Genomic DNA, 22,798 nt, shown 5'->3' on the forward strand with positions numbered 1-22,798 from the left:
TTGACTGACCTTCCTCGCTTTGACATCCTGTGATTTGCAGGAAATGAGAACCATAAACAAAGGGTGTATATCAAATATTTAGTGTTTGGCAGGCGCTTTACTCAAGTATCTCCTTCATGACACAGAGAACTTAGTCTTTGATTTTGACTTAAAAAATTGGCCCCCTATCACTGTTTAGTACCTGTGTGTCAGTAAAATGCGGAAATGGAGTTGTGACAAGATGAGCACTAAAAGAAACAAAATGAGGCTTTGCCATGGTGTTTCTTGCTTGTCTTCCATTCTGATGGTTTATGACTCAGTATAAAGAGGCTGGATTTTGTAGGCAAAGTATGTCTAAATGGCCATTACCTGAAACACAGGTTTGCCAAGCTAGGGAGAAGAAGGTGCCCAAGTAAAGTATCTTGGAATGGTACCAAACCAAACAAATTATGGAAGTTTCCCTCATATCAGACCTCAAATGCACGCAAGGTGATCTGAAGATCTGAGTGGCATCTTTTAAACTAAGTGGCATTTGCAGTTGCACTTGTCCAGTGCCAAAGTAAATAAATACTGAGCATCCATCAGATACAATGTTTGATAAGAATGTGTATTATCAAATTGTTAAATGTCTCCACTTCCATGCTTGAGAAATCTCTTGTGATAGAGATGAAAACAAATTGAAACCACTTAATTTTTTTTTAGGTTACAAATTCTTCTTTTCTTCATACATTGCTTTGGTCAATTCTCCTGATATTTTTTTATCAGGACATGTGTTTAAAAGTTCCTCCTGTGTCACATTGTTAAATTCATTTATCTAAAATGCTTAGAGGGTTCAAATTTCAATATGTTTCCAGTATCACAGACAAGTGATTTCTGGGCTGAAATGTTCTCTTTCTCAAAATGTATACGACACTTTTTCTAGGAACCCAGTTCCTTACCTTCAGAGCAGTGCTCCCAGTTTTTTCAGTGTCATGATCCTAAGTAACCTATGGTTACTAAAATAGTATGTTTAAGAATGATAATGTACTACTCAAATTATGGTAGGAATTTGAAATACTTTATAGTATTTTAATAATTTACCTTAATGTTTGAAAGATCATTGAAGTGAAATCTAATGTTGAGTTGAAATCTAATGTTGAGTATCGTACTTAGGCATGTTACTTTTGGAACAAGTGTTGGTGATTTCTAGGGTAAGGAAAAATAGAAACTTCGTCATATAGGGAAATAAAAAGAATGTGTTTTATCACACAGATAAAATTACATCCTTTTTTACCACCTTTATAGTTTGGTACAATTCCATCAGTTCTTTTTCAGGAAAAAAAAAAGCTGATAAGTTTGAGCTGCTCTCACTTGAATCTAGAAAACGTTAGCTTGTGCTTCTCATGTGTCAGAACATCTTAATTAGATTAGTGTTAATGCCTCCTTACTTAATAGCAGAAATAGGATTTTAAGTCCTGAATGTGGATTTTCATTCTTTGTGTACCTATACTTAAGGGTACATCATGTTTTCAGTGCAAAACCTTTGTTTAGAATGATTTTACTGAAATGAGTGTGGACCCATTCTCTGGGAACCTGCATGGCTTTACTTCTGCTTTAGGACTGTTTGTTGTTTGGTTTTGGTTTTTGTTTTATTTAAAAAAAAAATACTTTAAAAGTATAGTCATCTATGGAATGATTTTACAAAAGGATAGACTTTCTTGTAATTTCTTACTGCTGGTAAACTTTGTGACTGTTTCAGTGCATCTGTGAAGAATTAGTCATGCTTGGTCTGAGTGTTGCTGGGCTGGTTATTCTGTATATAATCCATGGAATATTTGGGGTAAATTGACACAAGTTCATAACGTAAAAATCACTTTTGTCCAAAATAAGGTGCTGTTCTTTAGTGGCATAGAGATTACAAGTAGTAATTTGTAACTCCCTGGTTTGTGATAGTTAGTGTCTCTCTAGACTTGGTATGTAAACTGAGATGTTGGCTTTTACTAGTCTGTACTGTAGTCTTTACTCTGCTAAAGGCAAAGTATCAAATCTTACTGGGGTGTATTTAAAGAGATGCAGGCAGGCCTGTAAGAATAATGCTGAAGCACCTGCGGATAGCCTGAACAGAAAGATGGTGCGTGGTGTTTTACTCTGTGTGAATCTGCCCAAATTTGAATTAGTTAGCAGGGTTTATTGAAATTTGCTGCTAGTGCATTCTCGACTAGCTTTCTGTAGCCAGCTGCTGAAATTGGTGTGAAAGGGGGTTCTCTGCCTTTAGTAACCTGCCTTATCCCATTCAGCTTGAGGTTCACGTGGGTTGACAATCCCTTCATCCGGTATTGGAAAGAAAAAGGAGCGGTGGCGCGGAGCCATCAGTGACCCTGGCTTCTACCCTAGTTACAGCCATGTAATGATTTTATCCTCACACGCTGCTGTGGAGCATTGTGAGATGTGTTTAGGGCAGACAAGTATTCCTTCTGATTTTATTTGAGAGGAGTTGACTGAAAATGTGAATGAGAGGAGGGGCTGGAAGTGAAACCATGTCGCAATTTTGCTGAGTCAAATCTCGTTGGCAGCCATGACTCCCTGTAGAAAATTAGCAGGAGAATTTTTTCTAGCTTTTTTTTGTGTGCTGTTTTAAAAAAGGATAAGAGCCTACTTATTTAGTAGCAAATTGTAGAAAACTTTCTTCCTGCCCCTATCTGCTTTTAAAACTAATAGTGCAAAGCATTGGCAAAGTAGCCTTTTTTTCCCTGATACAATTTGGATTCTCATTGTCTGCTGAGAATCTAAAATACCTGGATTGAAAATTTATGTTCAGATTGTTCTGTTTTATATAACAAATTTGCCTTTTCCTTTCTTTTGTCTGCAAAATGACATTATAAAACTGTTATATATCATATTGCTACGTTTAGGAAGGATTTTAAAAAAGCCATTAATTTCTTCTGCCTGAATTTTGTTATTCTTTTCCTTTTTTCACTGTGTGGCTACTGAGGCAATGTGGAAGTTTATAAGATGACAAGCAGTGTTTTGCGGTAGTTAACACAGTAGATGAGAATTCCAAAAAGTTGATTCGATTTTAGCACTTTGTTACAGAAGTCCAGTATAATTTGGGATGACCTTTAATGTTAAAAAACAGCAGAATACCATTGCTTCTCTGCATGTTTGCTTATGTTGTGTGTTGTAAAATACAGGTTGCTGCATGTCCTGCCATGGACCACACTGCATATGATCATGAAATACTTCATATGTGCTTGCTTTTCAACAGTGTGGGCTTTGCACTGTTGTGATGTAGCTTGATACAATGTATTCATGTTAGTGCATTGTTTTTTACATGGTAAATTGATGCCAGTGTCATAATGCACTTAGTTGTCTTGTGGAATTTCAGTAGTTTTAGCTTAGTTTGAATCTGTAGAAACAGTTGCCAGATACCCAGTCTACAAGAAATCTGTTTAAAGGAACAATGTCATTCTTTCAAGTTTGTAAATAGTTGCAGCTTTTAATGTTCCTGATGATTTTTTAGAAATATCTAGAACTTCCATTCTAATGCAAGATCACTTAATAGAACAGAAAACAAACAACAGGCCCAATCGTGAGTATTCACATTAAGAAAATCTTGCTTTTAGGAAGAAAGAACCACATCTAAGAAAATTATTTGATAGGACAGTGGGCAAGAAGGAGTGGTGGACACAATGAAAGCTTGGCTTTGTGAAAAGGTGTAAAGGATGTGGAGAGGTTGGAGGGAAAACCAATTTTTTCAGCATCCTTGACCTTGGAAGTGTTGCAAGTCTATTTACAAAGGAAAAAAAAAAATACACTTGGTTGTCAGAAACGTTTGGCGTGCAGGATGTTCGAGGGTTTTAGCTTTAGAGGCTAGTATGAGTTATGGTACCTGGACCTATTTAAATAGACTCAATTTTGGAACTTGCTGGTAACTGATTTTTCCCCAGATAGAGGAAAAATGTGAAGAGCAAGGAGGACGGAAGCTGAGAAGGTTCTGCTGTGTGGCTTATGCAAAATGAAAGCAAGAAGATTGCCTCACATAAATATAAATTGAACTGAACTCACTCTGTTCTTGGTTATGACACAAATTGATTTAAGTAATGTCAGCAGAAAAACGTAATTGTGTATACACCTAAATTTGCCGAGTGTTGCTGATGAGGAGTAGCATGGTATGCAGAGTTTTAAACACGTTAGCAGAAATAATGCATGCTTGTTTGCCCAAACAAATTTGTCTCTATTAATAACAAAACAGTTTAAAATAATTTACTTAACATTTCTAGTGTTCATGTTGAAAATAAAATATACTGTATTGATTGTTCCATTAATAAAAGAAAGGGGATGGTTCTTAACACTGCCAAGTGCAACTGTCCTTTTACCAAGAAGGATATTTGTTGCTTTTCTTCATCTACAAAATTCAGCGTCTAACTTCAAAAACAACTGCTTTTATTATTCCATGGTGGTGATGATCTGCTCATGATTTCAAATGAGCTTCATGTGTATGTCATAATGGGAAGTAATACAAAATACTAAATAGATATACGTAGTCTGTATATTTGAACACAGCCAGGAGGATTAATTCCTGAAGACTGTGACTGTGTTATACATGTTAGGTGTGTTTTGAAGTGAGACGCTACAAAAATGGTAGGATAATTTTACCTGAAAAGCAAAAACACGTGATATGATTTGGCAGCTCATGGTAACCATTTTTTTTAAATGGAAGTTGGATGTTTCTTCATGGGAACATCCACTGGTAACGTTATAATGGCAAGAAGTAATTCCTATCCCTCTGTTCTGTGTGTTCTGGCAAAACACCACCATTTTAGCCACACAGCTTCCTTCCTTCAGCTGTGTTGTAAGGGACTGTTACTGTTTCAAGCTATGTATTAAGTTTTGTGTTATTGGTAATATATGAGCAATGCTGCTATATTATTTTGTGTAGCACCCGAAGCAAAGCAAAAATGTTAGTTCATCATCCTTTTAGTAATGACTACTGGCAAGCTAATGCAAAATTAATGACATGCAGTGTGTTATTTACTCAACTTGCAGCTTCTATCTGAGATTGTCTATTTTTATAAATTACATCATCCCTACTGCAGAACTCTTATATCCATTGGGATTTACTGTTCTTAGATTCCCTTTGGAAGGGCTCACATTGATGTCATAACTGGATTTGTAATTGTGATTAGATTTGGAAAGTCAAAGAGAAGCATTGAAGCTGTGCAGTATTTTCTGCAACTGAAGTGTCAGTAATATTTCTGAAGTTTTTTTTTTTTGACATATTAATGGCATTAGGTCCTGTTTACAGCTTGTAGAGTTGCCAATACTTTATGAGCACACATATGTAAAACTTTGTTTAATAACAACATAGATTTTCTAGAGTAGCATGATTTTATTGCTGCTACTGACTTGTGATGCGCTCTTTTATACTATATAAAAGATTGTTTTTTTGAGATGTAGGGTATAAAACTAAATGTGAGGTATGTCATCAAGGCAGAAAGTTGTTCATGCAGTAGAAAAATGGATTTTTCATAACTCTTTTCTAAATTAATCACTGCATAATGTAACTAAATACAAATATTGAATTTCCACCACTTGGACTCGATGATCCTTGTGGGTCCCTTCCAACTCAGCATATTCTGTGATTAGAGCTGAGGAAAATTAAAAAAGCAAATATATACATGTGTTCTTAAATATTTTTAAAAAAGGATATCCTCATTAACATAAGGTTATTGAGTTAGAAACACTGTTTGTATATGAAGTACATATGGGAAAATGGGATCTGCCATATTATATTTGTAGAATGCCAGTACAGATCCTTTCAATGCTGGCATTTCTGTACAGACGAGTATGAGTGATAGTAGTAGTGGTTATTTGCCCACTAAAGGATGGAAAGAATCTGTCAGTTCATTTTTTTCCCAAGCATCTGAGCCACGGTTATGTGACCTGAGCTTGACATAGTGACTTAAAGATAAAATTATTAGTATTACTAGGTGATCCTGAGTACTTTTAATAAAGCCTTGTATTTGACTTGACTAGTTTCAAATTATCATTTGGCTGAGTGAATTTCAAAGCTCTAAAAAAATTAACAAATTCAGTAGTGAAAATATCCTAAGCAACTAAGAAAGTATAGAATTGAAACGTGGGGAAAATGTAATGTTCCAAATTCCAAGAAGGCCAATGACATTCTGGCCTGGATCAGCAGTGATTGTCACGCTGTACTCAGAACTGGTGAGGCCACTCCTGAAATCCTGTGTTAAGTTTTGGGTCTCTCACTGCAAAAAGGACATTGAGATGCTGGAGCAGGTCCAGTGTGTGAAGGGTAAACCCTTTTCAACTTTATTGGGTAGATGTGTGTATTACAGTGCCCAAACTACATCCTGCTGAGTGTAAATGCCCTTTTCCACACTTCATCCTTCATTGGGTGACAGTTCAGTTCAGGAGCTCTACCAAGTCCTAAGTAAAGCAAGGTAGTTACCTTGAATTTAACACAAGGTTTGTGTGTAACTTCTTTCCCTGTCCTTCACCACCCTGTTGTGTAGTCATATTTTTTAAGCACTTCTTAAATTCCTTGTATTTACACTTCTCTGATGAAAAGATTTTCTAATTTTTTTTTTAAATGAAAAAGCCTTTTTTTTAATGCAAGGTCTAATTAAGTGTTAGTATTCTGTTGTATGAGTTATGGGTATTGGGAGCTGGGCCTTAGGTTTGAGTGGTTAGCCTTAATTATATTTGAATTTTCAGACAGAAAAGTTTTGACATGCAGCTGGAACAGCTGGCAGGTGTTGTATATTGTTGATGTGGCTGGCAGAAAACCTACGCATACTGTGTTCTCACACTTTTGCATTATTTTGTAAGTGTGTATGTGCATGTGCTAAAATGTAAAATATTTTACTTTTCCTTCCTTTTACTTCTAAATTATATATTACTCTTGAACACTGTAATTTGGTGAATGTAAAGGCCTGCAGCTAACTAGTTTTAAAGTCTTCAAATGATCTGGGGTGCACAAAAGACCACTTTAAAAGTAGGAATCCTGACACCAGTCTTAGAATACAAAACCATGTAGAAACAAATTATTAGGGACACTCAGTCTGGTAGGTGCACTTCTACCTATTTTTATTTAACACTTTTATATCTAGGTAGCTGATCTTGTAATTGGAAGGAAAAAATGTAGTGTTACATTTGCAAAATGGAACATCTGTCAAGTGATGGTAATTGCCTTCCTGATTTATTTGATTGGGGAAGAGGAAAGGGAAAGAGCATTTCTTGGAGTTTTATAGTAAGTTTTCTGTATTTGAAGGCTATAATGTCGTGGTTTGACTTTTTTCCTATATAAAAGCAATTTGGCTCACTTTGCTTGATAATTATTTTAAAAGTAAGGGACAAGTGAAGTTGCATGTGGTTTGTTACTGATAAAAGATCTGTATAAATTATTTCTGTACAGTTGCTAGAGGCAGGGCACAAAGCTCTCAAGATATGTTGGTACATGGTGTATTACACAAGAGAGGATATGAAGGGGCATGAGGAGAGAGTTCTCCCAAAAGAAAATGATCTTACACTGCTAAACTCTTCAGTGTTGATTTTAATTGGGAACCCCTGGAGCAGGCTCTTCAGAGAGTCTCCTGGCATGAGACTGTGACTGGAGACAAAAACAAGAGTTACTTCTTTCCAACAGACAACTGAAGTGAGTGAAAATTCTCTGTAACAGCAACCAGCTCTTTCAAAGTTAAACTTCCTCAAAACACCAGAGATAAGTAGTAAGTTACTCTGGGAAATGTCCAAGTACACATTAAAAAAGATGAACAGACAGTCTGGTGGTTTCCTGCTGACCCCATCTACATCTGCACCTTGAACAGAATTTCAGATTATCCCTTAAAGCTTCTAAGTAAGTTCAAGGGAAAGTGTTGTTAGAAAGCATATAGTATTCGCTTAGAACGAAAATAACGCCCCTCCACAACTGCTGAAGTCACCCAATGAATAAACAAACAACAAAAACAACAGAAAACCAGCTAGCATTTGCAGGAGACTTAAAAACCTGGGGTTTGTTTGGTTTTAATCCATTAATATTGAGACATTAAATAATTGTTCCCCTACCTTGCTTGGTCTCAGATACATTCAGTCCTCTGCCACAGCAATCATCCTTGTGATGCAAGTATGTCAGCGTATTTCAGGTTTCAATGGAGCTACTACTGACCATAACAATATAGAATTTGGGCAGTTGATTGATCTCAGAAAAATCCTGAGTTTTATTTTTACCTTTGAACAGCGAAGCAGTAGGATACAGATGAAAGAGGTATGCAGTTATCCGCCTTCTATAGAGTTTTCCTACGTTGTTCTACAGCAAAGAATGTGATATTTGAGGGTTGCCTCACATAAATGAAGGACTTGTGTCCCTAGATTCCTGATGTGAAATTGGTATGGACACAATGATATGTGGGAGTTTTTGTGGATGTTTTCGTTTGTTTGTTTTCCCTCTGGGATAGTGGGCCGATTTGTATCTCAGTAGTGAACCTCATCCCCAGCAGGTGTGGGTGTCAAAGTTTAGATCTGGTAAAGACAACTTGCTACTCCTGTATGCTTGAGATTGGAATTCTTGACCTTAACAGTGTGTCTGCTGTTTTGCTTTCATGCTTTTTTTCCCAGTTTAAAAACAGAAAGCACTTTCTCACATTCTCTGATGTAATTAACGTGCCATTGTTAAATCTGGTCATTACACCAACATGAGAAAATTTTGTAAACGTTGGGAAAAACTTCCACCTATCCTGACATAATGCATTTTTTTTCACTTCTGAAGTACTGAAAGAGCTTAGGAAATGAAACTAATCTGTGACCATTCTGCCAACGGAAGTCATTAATATAGCAAATTTTGTGCCTAAGTTTTACATTTAATAATGGTGATGTATAGTTTTAAAGCCATGTTAATATGCATTAACATATGGCTTGTGTAAGAACAAACGCTTTGCTTTGTGTAAAAATTGCAGGTAAATCAGTTAAACATCACCTAAAGTGACTTCACAAACATACATATTATATATGATTTTGACCTAGAAGGAACACAAAAGATATGTTTATTTTTTACTTTTGTTTGTTGGTTGTTGGTTTTTTTTCTTCCCCTAAAAGCATTGTTGGATAAAAAGCATAAATAATTATGGAGTCCAGAAAAAAGTTTCTGTGCTCTGGTGCTGTGATGAGCCTTTGCTCAAGTCAGTTTTATAAGTTAATTTAGATATTCTGGAAATAGAGTGTCTTGTCACATTTTGGATGAGTGTCCATCAGTTACAGGTTTTCTTCATACCTGCTCTAGCATAGTTGTCGAACAGAATTCAATGGCAAGTATTTTAGATGAATACTATGACTTGCTCCCATTTTAAGATGGATGGCATGCAAATAGAAAGTTTGCTGTGCTGAAAGCAGAGCTGTGCACAGAAGGTGACAAATGAGTCTGCCGTCAGAGGGAAGATTGGCAGCCTACGGCACATCCACCCAGCTGAGGCACCAGCCCAACTGCTCTGGGCTTGCCATTATTTTAAAGATCTGGATTATAGATTCATCTGCAGCAGCAGTTCAACAGAAGGGCATTTGTTCAAATGGTCTGTAACATTAGTAAATGTGTTATCAAAACAGCACACACCACCCCGCTGTAAGTCTTGCTTTGGTGTCACCAGTTGCGCAGTAAACATCTTTGTAGTGATGGCAGTGCCACAGCTTCATGAATTAAAAAAAAATAATTAACATGGTGAATACTGTTACTTTATCTGTGTGTTTTGGCCAAAGTGGTATTTTAGTAGCTTGGAGAACATATTTGGTAATTTTATTCAACAGTTTTATTTAAAGTTCTCAAAGTTCTTGAGAAAATACTAGCAGGGATAGATGTGCCTAGACATCCCATGTCTGCTTTATGCTGATAAATAGGAACTCGCTTGCATGAAATTGGGTCATATGGCCAGAGATTTAAATTGTTGGCAGTAAATTTGTCTGAATATTTCAGAAATAAGAGTTACATATTGTATGGGACATTTAAATGTACTGTAGCATTTTGAGTGCATTATTGTTCTGGGTTTTTAGTGGTTTCAGTTGGCGTTTTTAAATCTGATGGGAGCAACAGATTGTTATGTAGTAATCTCTCTGGTAAGGTTGGGAGGCAGAGAACCACCAGCATTATAAAATTCAGAAGCATGCTCCTGGGAGCTTAACAGTGTTGTGTCCAATAGCCCTGAGCTTAAATTTAAGTTTTAAACTTCCACTTCTTTCCAAGTGAGGAGGGCGGGGGAAAGAGAAGATAGCTGTGCCTTATTTTCCTTAAAATTATGTACTCCATTCTTGCACTCTTCAATTTAGCTGTCTGTTATTCCACCTACACAGCTGTGTAATATCTGTGTAATTGTCCCTTCACTGTGAATGTTTTTCTAGCTACTGGAGTCATGCAGTGGCAGTAAATTCGATGACCTTAGAGTGTTCTGTTGGTTTTTGCCTAGATATTTGAACATGAAGGAAATGATACTTTACATTGTGTTTAAAGGGAAGGGGAAAATGTGCTGATAATTTCTGGTTTTGAGGTACTTCAGGAAAAGAATGGTCTCTGTGTATGTAATGTGTATAAAAATTTAACTACTTCTGTAAGTAGTTGTGAGTTAAGGTGACTGCTTGAAACTGAGGAATTGAGTTAATCTGTTGTTACAGCATTTGTCATTAACCTAAAAAGGTTTAATACTCCAAGTGTTGTTGGTACTGCTTAGGAGAATGATATCCATGTGAGATGGTATATATGAGTGAGATAGAATATAAAATAGTTGATAATATATAATAATTAATAAGAGTTGATAATGTATATAATGTACATGGTGAGATAGAATATGAAATAGTTGAGAGACATTTCAGGCAGATGATACAAGCTGCTGAGATCTCTGCCAATTTCTACCTAGAATTCAGTATTGTTTATGAATCCATAATCATATGGGCTAGTTCTAGGATGTCCATACATTTATAGTTGCTTCTGAAATGGTTTTTAAACATTCTTTTCTGTGGCTCATAAAGGGACACAATTTTTTTAATAAATACAGTATTTTGAAAGCAGCCATGGATAGCTCATGTGCAATTATTGCATGTCAGGTGTATTAATATCTCACTATAATAGCCTAAAAATGTTTGCAAAACTGTCTCGTTTTTTGGTTTTTTTTGGTTCCCCCCCCCCCCCCCAAACTTTTAAGTCTAAGCAAGGAGTTCTTACATGGGTTTTGGAAAACCCATGAGCACAAAGTTGCAGGTAGGTTTTCTATGATGTATTTATACTTGGTTATGATAGAAACTTTCCACAATATATTGTTCTTGTGTTTTACACTGATTTAAATTCCAATCGTTTTTCACTGTAACCTCTAACTATTCACTGGACTTCAGCTTTAATTATTTTTTATGAAATACAAATTCTATTGAAGTATTTTTTGAACTGAAAATGGACAGTACATACAATCACACTGTATCTGGAAATGATGGCAGTTGAGGAGGGAGGAGGAGGGAAATGGAATCAACCATTTATTTCTGAAAACTTGTTTTGACTCACAAATTGTCTGTGAGTGGTGTTTTCTTCACCTAATTACATAAATGTCACTTTTCACATTTTGAATGTAAAGAGGCTGATTTTTCAGTCTAATACATGTGAACATCAATTAAACTTTGTTAGGTTGATAAAACTTTTTGCATTCATGTACAAAGTACTGACTTAATTTACTAACAGATGAGTAAAGGTGTATACTGGTGACCAGCATAAGTAGTAAGACAGTGTTTCATGGCATTGTTACATGAAAGTTTTGTGTTTTGCTACTATTTTGATGGGTTTAATCATGTTTTCATGTTACTCTGGAAGGCTTATGCCACAGAAACCTGTGCTGGATTTTAGCTGGAAATACCATTTGATACAGAGAGAATGCATGTTGGTAGTTGTGTGTGTGTGATGGAGTTCAGAAAGCGGTGTGCTGCCTTCCTGTGCTGGGGAGATGTTTCTGTTTTGGCAGAACTTCATTTTTTTCCTGATGTGAGCATAAAATACCACACTCAAATTCTGCTCATGGTGTTAACTGCAAGGCCACCCAATCAGACTGAAAAGGGTTTTATTGCTTTGTCAACAAGTAGTATTTTTAAATTTTGTTCTAGAGAGGGTTTGCCTAAGTTTCCTAGAATTCATAACTTCTGCTACTTCTGATTACTACTTCCTCAGAAAATTGATTGCACTCAGCATTGAACTGTTTTACAAGGCTTAAGCATAATTTAATGTTTTAAAATCATCTGTTAGTTGCATTGGCACATGGCAAAGACTTTCAAAATTCTCAACTAATTGTTGTAATTGAGAATAACTTATCTTTTAGAATATACTAGAAGACCAAGGGTGTGTCATTAAACTCTCATAAATACAAATACATTCAGTTTAAAAGGTGTTGTGTGTGAAAATGTGTCCATAGAAGAATTGTGCAAAAAATAGACTGGATTATTTCAGGATCTTTTCTGGCTTTACTAGAATTAATTTCCACTAATTTTTATAGCCTCATTTGCTAGCAATCATTGCCAGGAGTGAAGGAAATCAATGTGTAACAAACTAAACTCATTATCAGTGTACATGTTAATTTGGGGGAAGGCAGCTGCAGATTGTATGACATAGTATTCTGTAGTATCCAATTTTTTTCCTGTGTATTTTGCCTCTGTAACAACTGTTAAGTCTTTTCTTCTATTGTCCTTGTTGGGGAAAAAAAAATACTTCGAAATTATTTTAAGGCCAGATGGTCTCTGATTTTAAAGAATGTGTTGTAAAGATGTGACAGAGAACTGTACTAAAGTTGAAGCCTAATGGAAGAATGTCATGTGCCTGGCTTGGTCAATCCTGTGTCAAGTGGTACAAACCTGTGGCACTTAACAGGTGCATTGTGTGGGGCAGAGAATTTATTGCTTGAGCACAGTCCCCGTTGCATTTCAGCTCCTCTGCAGCATGATTGTGCTATTACAGTATGAGAAGTGGTGTAGTGTGAATGGGAGTGACTGGGGATATTTCTGAGTTTAAGATACAAATTACATTCTGAGGGGAGAATTATAAATGCCGTATTTATCTCAGTCTCTTCACCTGTATCCCCATGTGTTTTTAGTAAAATTTGTGTATTCAGTGTGCTAGGAGAAGCAGGAGCTATATTCAGAAAGGCTGGCAATGGTATGTTCAAGGTGTCTGGACATGTACCTCCCACACCCCGTGGATGGATGTCTGTGGCCTGTGAAGGGGCGAAGCTGCTGAAAATCTGAGAGAGCTCATCAAGAGCACTGTTTGCTAATACGTGATAAAAATGTTTACAGCTCTGCAGCAGCTCTCTTTTGGGTGGGGGAAAAGGGAGGTGATGTGTCTGTTCTAGCATTATCTTCTTGAAAAGTCTTGTTCAGTTCAGGATTTGGCGAGGTAAACGTGGGTCTTCATTCCCACCCTGACTTCAGTGACATTCTTGGGAGCCAGCAGCAAACGGATCCCTCCCCTCTGGGGATGCCTTGATCTTCCGAGGCTGATACCAGACACAGGCAGGAGCTTGCTGTTTTATCTGCATTGTCCATCTCTACCTTAATGAGTGAAACAGTTAAGTATCGAAGGGGGCGAGCCTCTAGGAATGTGTCTTCCATTTGACTCGAATATTTCGGTGGATAAAGGGAGAGGGAGGGAGAGGAGAGAGAGAGAGAGAAATCCACTTACATCACTCGAACTGCATTGAGTGTGTGCCTGTGTGCAGGTTAAGAGACAGACTTCAGTGTCTTTGCTTTCTGCAGGAAGCAGCAATGCCGTTTGTATCCTAAGAGGAATTTTTTATTTAGAAAAGGAAGCATTCTTTCTACCCAGGAAATGGCTTTCCTTGTGCGTTGCTATGCCAACTGCCTGCAGCCATGGTCTTCCAAAGTAAGCACAATAACGTAATTATATTGGCGTATTGCATTCAGACTCATGATTCTCTGGGTTTTTGTGTGTGTAACTGTGTTGTATTTTTGTTGCTGACTCTTTGGGCGGTAGAAGTGCTTGTCTTGATTGTGAGGAACAGGCATCATAAAATTAAATGTCCATCAATGTCATGCTGCTAAGATTAATTGTGCAAACTTGGTTAGCTGAGTGGAACAGAGATCACTGGTCACTACTCTGTCAGCATCATTAGCAGCCAGGGGAGGAGGTCCCTATTCGTGTGCGCTGCCCTGATTTTGGGGGAGTGGAGGGTAGTGGTGGCGGGAGGGGGGAGGCTGCATTTGTGAGTGTGTGATTGCAAATGAAACAGGAGTATTAACAATGCTTGACTGAGTGCTGGAGGCTGGTTCCTGCACCCTGACTAATATAATACTGTATTAAGCCTTTTTGAGGGAGTCTCTGTGCAGTCAGCCATTTTAGCTTTTTTTCCTCGTCCTTTCCCCCCCCCCATTCCTCAGGCTCTGGGAATGGTTTTGTTCCCTTGAATGGATGCTGGATATGTAGGGTTTCATCAAGCTCTGTGCGTCCTGACATGCTTAGACTTTCAGTGTTACAAAAATGGAGACTAACGCTGTCATTCGGATTGCTGCTCTGCACTACAAGTGCGAGGGGGGTTTTGAGCTTACCAGTAGTGACACTTTTAGCTCCAGCTCGGTTTCACCCCCTCCGCCTCTTTTTAATTTAATGCTGTAGAGGGTGACTTGCCATCCATAAGAAATTGGTACATGATGTGTAAATTCAGTTCAGCTTATGTTTCTTCATTATGAAACCACTTGCAATCCCAGCTAACCATGGAGTTATGGGCCAGCAGGAGAAACACTCAGTAAGTATTGCAAATTTTGTTTGTTCTATCACTAACCTGTCATGGGCAAACTGCATGGAGACTGAAACTGCTTGTCGTCCTGCTCACCGGCTTTCCTGCTTGTGGATTTAATAGCGGGTTTGGAGGGAAAGCTGTACCTGAGGTGGCATTAATGTTGGTGGTTGTAGTTTTTAGCTTAGAAAAGGCAACTCTGTAGGTTCTTTTTGAATGTTAAAAATTTACTGAAAAAATGCTGACATACTTTGGTTGGGCAGGAAGCTTTGAGCATTCAGTTAAAATAATTATTCATTTGTTAAAACTTTAAAGCAATATGTAAGCTGTATAACAAGTGATAAAATTGTAGGTGATGATAAGAATAGATTTATTCTGTCTAGTGTATGGTACTAGTGTACTGCTGCCTTGTAGCATGGCGTTTAACATCTGTGGTGCACTTACGCTGAAATGCAGAAACTGTTAGTAAAACATGGAATGAACAAAAGGCATAAGTACTGATGCTTTCTAATTGATCCCATGAGTCAGCTACACCTTTGTCATGCTTTAATCCCATAGGCTGCCTGTGTTTATTGTTTGGGAAAAATGCATTCATAAGCAGAAGAACAAACATTATTTAACAAGGCCTCAGGTGTCAGGAATTAGGAATTTAGGTTTTGCATGACAAAAAGGTTCTGTAAGTTCTGTAAGAATGCATAGACTCTTATTGTTCAGTTAAAATGTTTAAATCTTCACGCTAGATTTTATATGGTTCAATATAGTTTTCAATCCTACAATTTGTTTCTTGAGAAGATATTTATGACTATATGTTCTGTGTGTACTGTGTCTGTTAGAATGTGCATGGGAATGTATATCGTACGTTCAGCAGATACAGTTAAGAATTGTAAATAGTGGGAAGAGGTCATAGCAGGAACTTTTTGAAGGAAGAACATTTTTTTTTTTGCAAGAATTCAGTGTTGATTGTGTAGAAATACAGAAAGTAATCTAGAAATGTTTTATAGAAATGTTTTAGAATGTGTCCAGTGAATTTTCTTACACATGTAGCAGACATATCACAGTTTCTTATTGTAGACTGTTTTGTTCCTTTCCCTTCTTTAATTACATTCTAAGTATGAGGGAGTTCATGTAACCAAACCGTTTGGTGTTCATGAAATATTTAAAACTTCATCTAAAAAAAACCCAAACAAAACCCTCCTTCTTTCCTCCTGAAACTCAAGCACTGAAGAAGCTGAAATAGAATAGGATACTTTGAATTGGCAAATAGGAATAAAGTGAAAAAGCTGCATATATATTGGGTTTTCCTGCTCTTTCTACCCTCCAAAGAATGTCAATGAAAAGTTCTGGATTTACTCTGGTAGCACAGCAAGTTTAACTGATATAAATAAGTGCTTATAGATAAAGGAAAAAGCAAACCAGCTTTTTAGAAACTCTGCATTACAAACTCTGTCATGTTCTAGTTGTATAACTTTGAGTTATTTAAATCACAGAGATGAATTTCACTCTCCAAAATGGAGACTGGACCTAAATGTGGGAATAGTAAAAGGAAAAAGCTCAAGGTATTTCTTTACAAATGTCCCCATATATGCAAGAGAAAGAAATTGTACTATCTGACATGCAATTGCAGATTTTGCATGAACAAAAGACTATAATTTAAAGACTATATAGAACTTTAAATTTTTAGGACACAGAGTAGCTGAGTAAAAAACACCACTTTGTCTGTGAAACTATTCATGCCTGTTCACCAGGTAGACATTATTTTCCTTGGAAGGTGAGACTGAAAGATGTAAATTTTTCATAGAGAGGAAGGCACAAGACTTTATCTTACTTTGCCTAAGAGGAAAACTTCTTGAATTAATCATTTCTGGTAATGAGTTATTTTCATGTTAGTATGTTCCCAGAATTCTAAATATTTTATTGATATCTGACTTGAACTTGCTTCACAGAGAGAGGCTTAATTACTTTGGTGACATCCCCACCCAGAGTCTCACAGCTTGATTTTCTGGAACTGAATGCAAAATTCAGTTTCAATCTGGAACTGAATGCAAAAATCTCCTGTGCAAGGTTTCACAAATTTCTGTGAATTAATTTTAGTTAATGTTGTTAAATCTTAATTTCACAGTAGTTTAGTTAGGGAATGAGAGATATGGTTTAAATCTACTGTTCTGTGAAAATACAATGTAGACTGGCCATTGTGTTAATCATGGTGAAAATGGAGAGAGGAAGATTTAAAAATGCTTTTGTGTTTCCTAGATTTTTTTAATATAAAAAATAAAATCAGCAGCATCAATCAAGTGTATTGGTCTTACATGCCTCATATTTCATAAATTGGAAGAGTTTGAAGCAGTGCTACAAACACGTATCTGAAAGTGATGTTCCTTGATACACAACTACTGTCATCTGTTTAACAAGGAGTAAAATTATGCTCGGGGTGAAAGATGGCAAGAGGAATGAAAGCCGGATTGTTGTGAAACTACTTCTGCCTAGTTCTTGTATTTAATGTACTTTACCAGATTTTGTGTAAACAAAAGAATCTTAGAATGGTTTGGGTTGGAAGGGTCCTTGAAGACCATTTTCTTCCAACCCCTCTGGCGTGGACAGTCTACCTTCTGTAGACCAGGTTGCTCAGATCCCCATCCAGCCTGGCCTTGAACACTTCCAGGGTTGGGACGTCTTCAGTAGGTTCCTTCCGTTTGGCTGTGTCCTTGCTGATTATGAGAGTCCTCTCAGCTAGCTTTGTAGTGCTTTCATTATAATTTTCCTAATCTTAAATTTTAGGAAGATGAATGATGTTTCAAAAAATAGTGCTTTGTGGATGTTGATACAGTCTCTTGAAAAGCTTTACACATTGCATCTTACACCTGGTTTATTATGTGGAAAAAAAGGCACATGAAGGTCTAGTGCATGAGGGTTCCCATTGTAGGCGTGGGCCTTGTAAAGCGTTAGCTTTCTATCTCATTTCTCCTTTTCTTTTGTGTCTATTGTTTGTAGGAACTTTACTCAAGGTCAACTTAAAAAAACTAAATGAAAGAATTGACAGGTAGAATGACTTGTAAAAATGAGACTTGAGATGCATAGTTCTTACATGACTGTGTAATGATTAACAACTCAGGAATTGTGCAGTACTTTGGAGTGACTTATGGACAACCTTGTAAGAAAGTACAGTTTTACTTCAGGTGTAATTGAAATAAAGTCTGCTAATAAAGGACATGTTTCGCTGCTGGCACAGTGACACTTCTTTAGTGATCATGGGTACTGCAGTCTTTGATTTGCTTGACCTCTCTTGAATTACTAAAAAATATTGGAAACAGTAAGTCAAATTTTTGGGTTGTTCTTACCATATTTTAGTTCACGAAGATTTGTGGCTGTGTGCTAGGGGTCTCCCAGGAAAGAGAAGCAAATGAGTGGCATTTTGAGGAAAAAAGCCTTGAATGGGAATTGTTCAAATATGGTTATTTTAGTTTGATGTGTAGTAAGGGTGCCAGTTGGCATGCTTTCCTAAGAAATCTAGAACTATACTAGAAATAATTTTCTGTTACAGGAAGAGATCATCAGTATATTTTCTTAACTCATGTAATAATGTAACCTGGTATAGTTATTTGTCCTTTGAGTGAGCATCACACAGCACTAGTAAGGCATGGGAAAGAAAGGTGTGGTGGTGTGGTCAGATGGCTACAGTTGCTAAGCTTTTGCACGTTTGTATATACATATCTGGAACAAAGGTAGTAGTGATCTGTTAGCTGCTGCAGCTGCTGATGCTTGTGATTTTGTTCATCTTGATGAATTACATTGTTCTGGGACCTGATACAGATTATCTTCTTTTGTTGTTAGGCACGTTTGTTTTTAGCACTTATTGAAACCAGATTTCTGGTTTGGCCCTTGCTGATTATTCCTTTCCTTTTAATTTGCATATTTTGAAAAAAATTTTCCTCTGTGTAGACCAATAACGGGGTTGTGGATTTTTGATGTGATTAGAAATAGTGTTTCACCTCTTTATAGGTGCATTATGATAGAGTCTTTAATTGCATGACCATATATCTTCTGCAAGATTCATCTCATGATGGATAGCTCTGATGTGATGAGCAGCTGTTTGATGTTTTGGGCTAGCTTCATTGCTCAAAAGGCCAGGTTGTGTTTATGGTGTACTATTCAAGTCTTACTCAGAAGAGAAAAGCGTAAATATTATTCTCTTCTGTGGCTTTCCAAGATGCTTGTAACTACAGTGTTAATGCAATTAATTAAGGTACTGTGGGGGCGGCATGATCTTAATTTTTCAGGTAGGTCTGCTGAAGCAAATCTTTGGCAAAACATAAGGCAGAATTCTGAGAGCTTAAGATGGTCATTCCACAGCACAGGTAGGTGCAAATAAGCATTCGAAGGATGGATTTTGTTGCTTGAATTTTCTGTATTGGCCCAGTTCAGGCACTCACAGCCTAATGATCATATGAAAGGTTGATTTTAAGTGACTTGCCTGGCATCCTGCCAGAGATCTGTGGTAGACTATGGCTAAATTCCTGTTCTGCAGGACAGCATTTAACTGCAGATTTCCCCAAAATCTTATAAATGGCAAAATTTGAGTCATTTCATAGGAAGGGCAGTGAATGCATTTAGTGACCTGTAGAGATGGCAATGAGAGCATCCTTGGCATGTAGAAGATGTCCTGCTATCTTTCTGTTACGGTTTCAATGCCTGGGGATTGCACAGCGTATTTCAAACTGAGAGGAGAAAAAATTAAGAAAAAAGAAAACCCACAAAACCATACCAGAAAGGCTGCCATCTACATGTAATGAAGTGGCTAAAATTTTTTCAGGTCAACGTGGATAGTGATGTAGAAGATTGCACAGTAGGGCATCTTTTTAGCGAGCTTATGAAGTAAGAGAATTTCAGGCCTCCCAATATGATCAGTATTATGGGTCTGGTTTATATTCCAAAGTGGTCGAATTTAGTGGTGCTGTTGGAGTGTTTGCAGAGTGATATTTTTGATGGTGCATGCTGGAATGTGGCATTTATAGTCACAATGCAGATGTGAACCTGAAAAGGAAAGTCAGCTTCTTCCAAAATGCTATTTTGAGAGACTAAAGCTATTTATTATTACTGAGTTGTTGGCACTCCTGCGTGATCATCAGACGTGCTCAAAATCTAGCTGAAATTGAGAGCTGCTGATACCCAACAATTAAGAAAAAACAAAAACTATCCAAGCAACCAGAAATCCCAAACATCAAAAGAAGTAAAAAAAAATCCTAAATCCCTTAAGATAGTGTTGACTTGCTCCTGATTCTATGAGTTAATAAAGGCATAAGAAGAGAAACTCTAAAAAGCAGAAGATAACGTGTTAAGTAGCCTAAGTTAAAAATACTGGGGAATTCACAATATGATGAATGAGTAGCATGAAGTTCATTGTAAGTAGAAGCAAGCACTAAGGAAATCCTGTGCCTCAGTATCTCAGGTTCATTATTCTACCTGCAAAATAATTGCAATCCCTTGCTGAATACTGGCTCGAGGGTTCTAATCAGTGATACTTGCACTGGTACTTCGTTTCCAAGTGACGTAAACTCAACAGTTTAGCAAACAAAACCATAAAAATATTCCAGTGAGAGGAAGTAAATTAGATTTTTTGGGAAATTTCACTTTTAATTATCTAAGGCAGGGGATCTCAGTGATATGTAAAGAAATGTGTAGCTTATAAGAGGATTAGAAAGTGCTGTGAATTGTGTTGTTTTTTTCTGCAGTTATGACTGCTGCTGGTACTACTCCAGTATGCAAAAGCGAGGGGAGGTGTCTGGTGTTCTGTATTCTGCTGCTAACATGATCTGAAGCTTCTCTGCAAAGTACTTCTGTACTTGATAAGGTTGTCTGCAAAATCAATGAAATATCAAGAGATAACTGGAATGATTTAAGAATAGGAGCATTAGGAACTATGATTTCTAAATTCTGAACTAGAATTGCATAAACATTTAGGCTATGTTCAGACCATCAGCACTCTGGGATCATGATGTCGGTGCTGGAAGCTATTAAGTATAATTTTTTTTAAGCTTATTTAAAGTTCGTTTTTCTTTAATTATCTTGCATATTTTTTATTCCTTGTTGTATTCTAGGCTTTAAATTGCTACAAATTAGCCCTTAACAACATCCTTGATGTTTGAAAAACTGAGCTAATTTTACTAACCCCTCAATGAATACACTGTGGTATGATTTTTGATTGACTGAAATAGAGACAAGATTTCAGGATCTTAGGGTTATTTTATTAAAGCCTGATTTTTATTTTTGATGACTTGATTGCAGCAACAGGTATATGACCAGACTACTGATTCTTTTCAATTAATATTACTGATGCATTCTTGTTAGCTTTTTCTAAAATTTGAAATTAATAGAAGTAATATTACTAGAAAGAGGAAAAAAAAAATCATGATATGGTATTTCAGGAGTTGTGCAGGTGAGTGTAATACTGAACCAGTGTTTGAGTAATATGGCTAATATTAAGGATTTGAGAAACATGGAATATTATTGTCTTGAGATTTAACCTTGACCAAAGAACCTTGTACCTGCCACACTTCATTCTCAATATTGTATTTAAGAATGTGGTAGCTGTAGTGCAAGAGAAGTGTGGTATGACTCCAGCAGTTCTGCAGTGTTTTTAGGATTCTAACCTCTGCATGCTTCACCCATCAATCTGTAACAGAAATGTCACTGGCACTCGTATGGTATCCCAGAATTGGATGGTTGGTGGTTATTCCAATTTTGTCAGCTTGCCAGTAGTCTTTTTGCTGTTCATTTTGAGATGGTGATGATTCAGCTGAGAACCAGGGGAAGAATAAACTGTGCTGAAGGGGTGTCTGCTCAGTGGGTTACCTGTGAAAGCTGATCCTGTGCCCAGAAGCTAAAATTTATTGGAGCGTTTATCATTCCTTCCAAACCCCCTGTTTGTATGGGGATACTAGAAGGACAGATGAAGGACAACAGATTGCAATGCTGTTATGTGGGTGATGTTGAAGGTAAACAGCTTTACATTATAATACCTGACACAAGCAGCGCTGCTGCTTGGTCCCTAATACATCTGAGGTGCTGGGGTGGAGATAATTATTGCCTAAATTTATTTTATTTAATTTTTCACTTGTGAAAGATGAAGATTCACAGCATTTGGTGAAAGAACTGGAAGACAGGAAATTTTGTGTGTATGTTGTTTGTAATTTACTCTCGTGGTGCTGGACTTGGTTACCGGACTGCAAGATTCTATTAATTCCATCAGCAAGAATGTTGGTCCTTTGGGCAAAGGGCTATATTTGTCTTTTTGGGTTGCCCTCACTGAAAATGTGAAGCTTGCTGCCATGAACCAACTTCATGGTATTCAGCTCACCTGGCATTCTATACTTGGCCTAAACCTTAAGCTGCTCAAAAAGCTAAAAATAAGGCCATAGGTCCTTTTGCGATCAGTGGTCTCCATTGCAGATGTTGGAACACAAAATCCTGGCATGTTTAGTTCCCTTTTTGTGAAAAGTGAAAGAGGATTTTCCTAAATGGCAAGCAGCTTGCTAAACCTCGCAGCTTGCTAAACCTCACAGCTTGGACTGAGTAGTTTTCTAGCCTTTCCAAAGTCCTGAGTTATAGGCAGTCAAGTTGATGCCTCCAGTAATATGATGTTCCTTCCAAAGCCTGTCTAGAATGCCTTAAAAAAGCATCAAATAATTTGATCTGCTACAATTTCAGTAGTTCCTGTCCTTTGTAGTGTATGGAGTGTGACTGCCTTTCCTTTAACTCAAATGGGTTTTCTGGTCTTTCCTTACATGTCTTCTGCCAGTTTAGTGACCACTGTAAACAGCAGAAAGCTCTGAATCGTTTGACAAAATGTGAAGATCTTACTTTGAACGTGAAAACGGTTGTGACTCTTTACACTCAAATGTATGCATACCTCCATGGCATTTCCAGCTCTTAAATGGAGATGGCAATTCTTCTTTTGGACTGGAAATATGCAAACTGGTTTAACACCAGGCTTCTCTTTCAGTTCCAGCTTCTCAACATGGATCAAGAGCCAGCTGCTTTTCAAAATAGAGGAAAAGCAGGCT

At 37.1% G+C, this 22,798-nt stretch overlaps 1 protein-coding gene across 16 annotated transcripts in view; it reads left to right on the plus strand.

The window, feature by feature from the left end:
- Nucleotides 1–22,798, plus strand: part of RAPGEF2 (Rap guanine nucleotide exchange factor 2) — a 186,593-nt gene that overhangs the window by 100,669 nt on the left and 63,126 nt on the right. The window contains exon 1 of one of the 16 annotated variants that reach the window (XM_032108467.1): nt 13,793–13,870. The exons of 12 other annotated variants lie outside the window; for them this stretch is intronic. In XM_032108467.1, the coding sequence (XP_031964358.1) occupies nt 13,817–13,870 (54 nt within the window). In that variant the 5' untranslated portion in view covers nt 13,793–13,816. Of the gene's footprint in view, nt 1–13,792; nt 13,871–14,416; nt 14,751–22,798 lie in introns of those variants that run through there. 3 more of the 16 variants (XM_032108469.1, XM_032108466.1, XM_032108468.1) reach the window with 3 other exon arrangements.

The sequence above is a fragment of the Corvus moneduloides genome, chromosome 5, assembly GCF_009650955.1.
Source record: "Corvus moneduloides isolate bCorMon1 chromosome 5, bCorMon1.pri, whole genome shotgun sequence".
Classification (NCBI taxonomy): domain Eukaryota; kingdom Metazoa; phylum Chordata; class Aves; order Passeriformes; family Corvidae; genus Corvus; species Corvus moneduloides.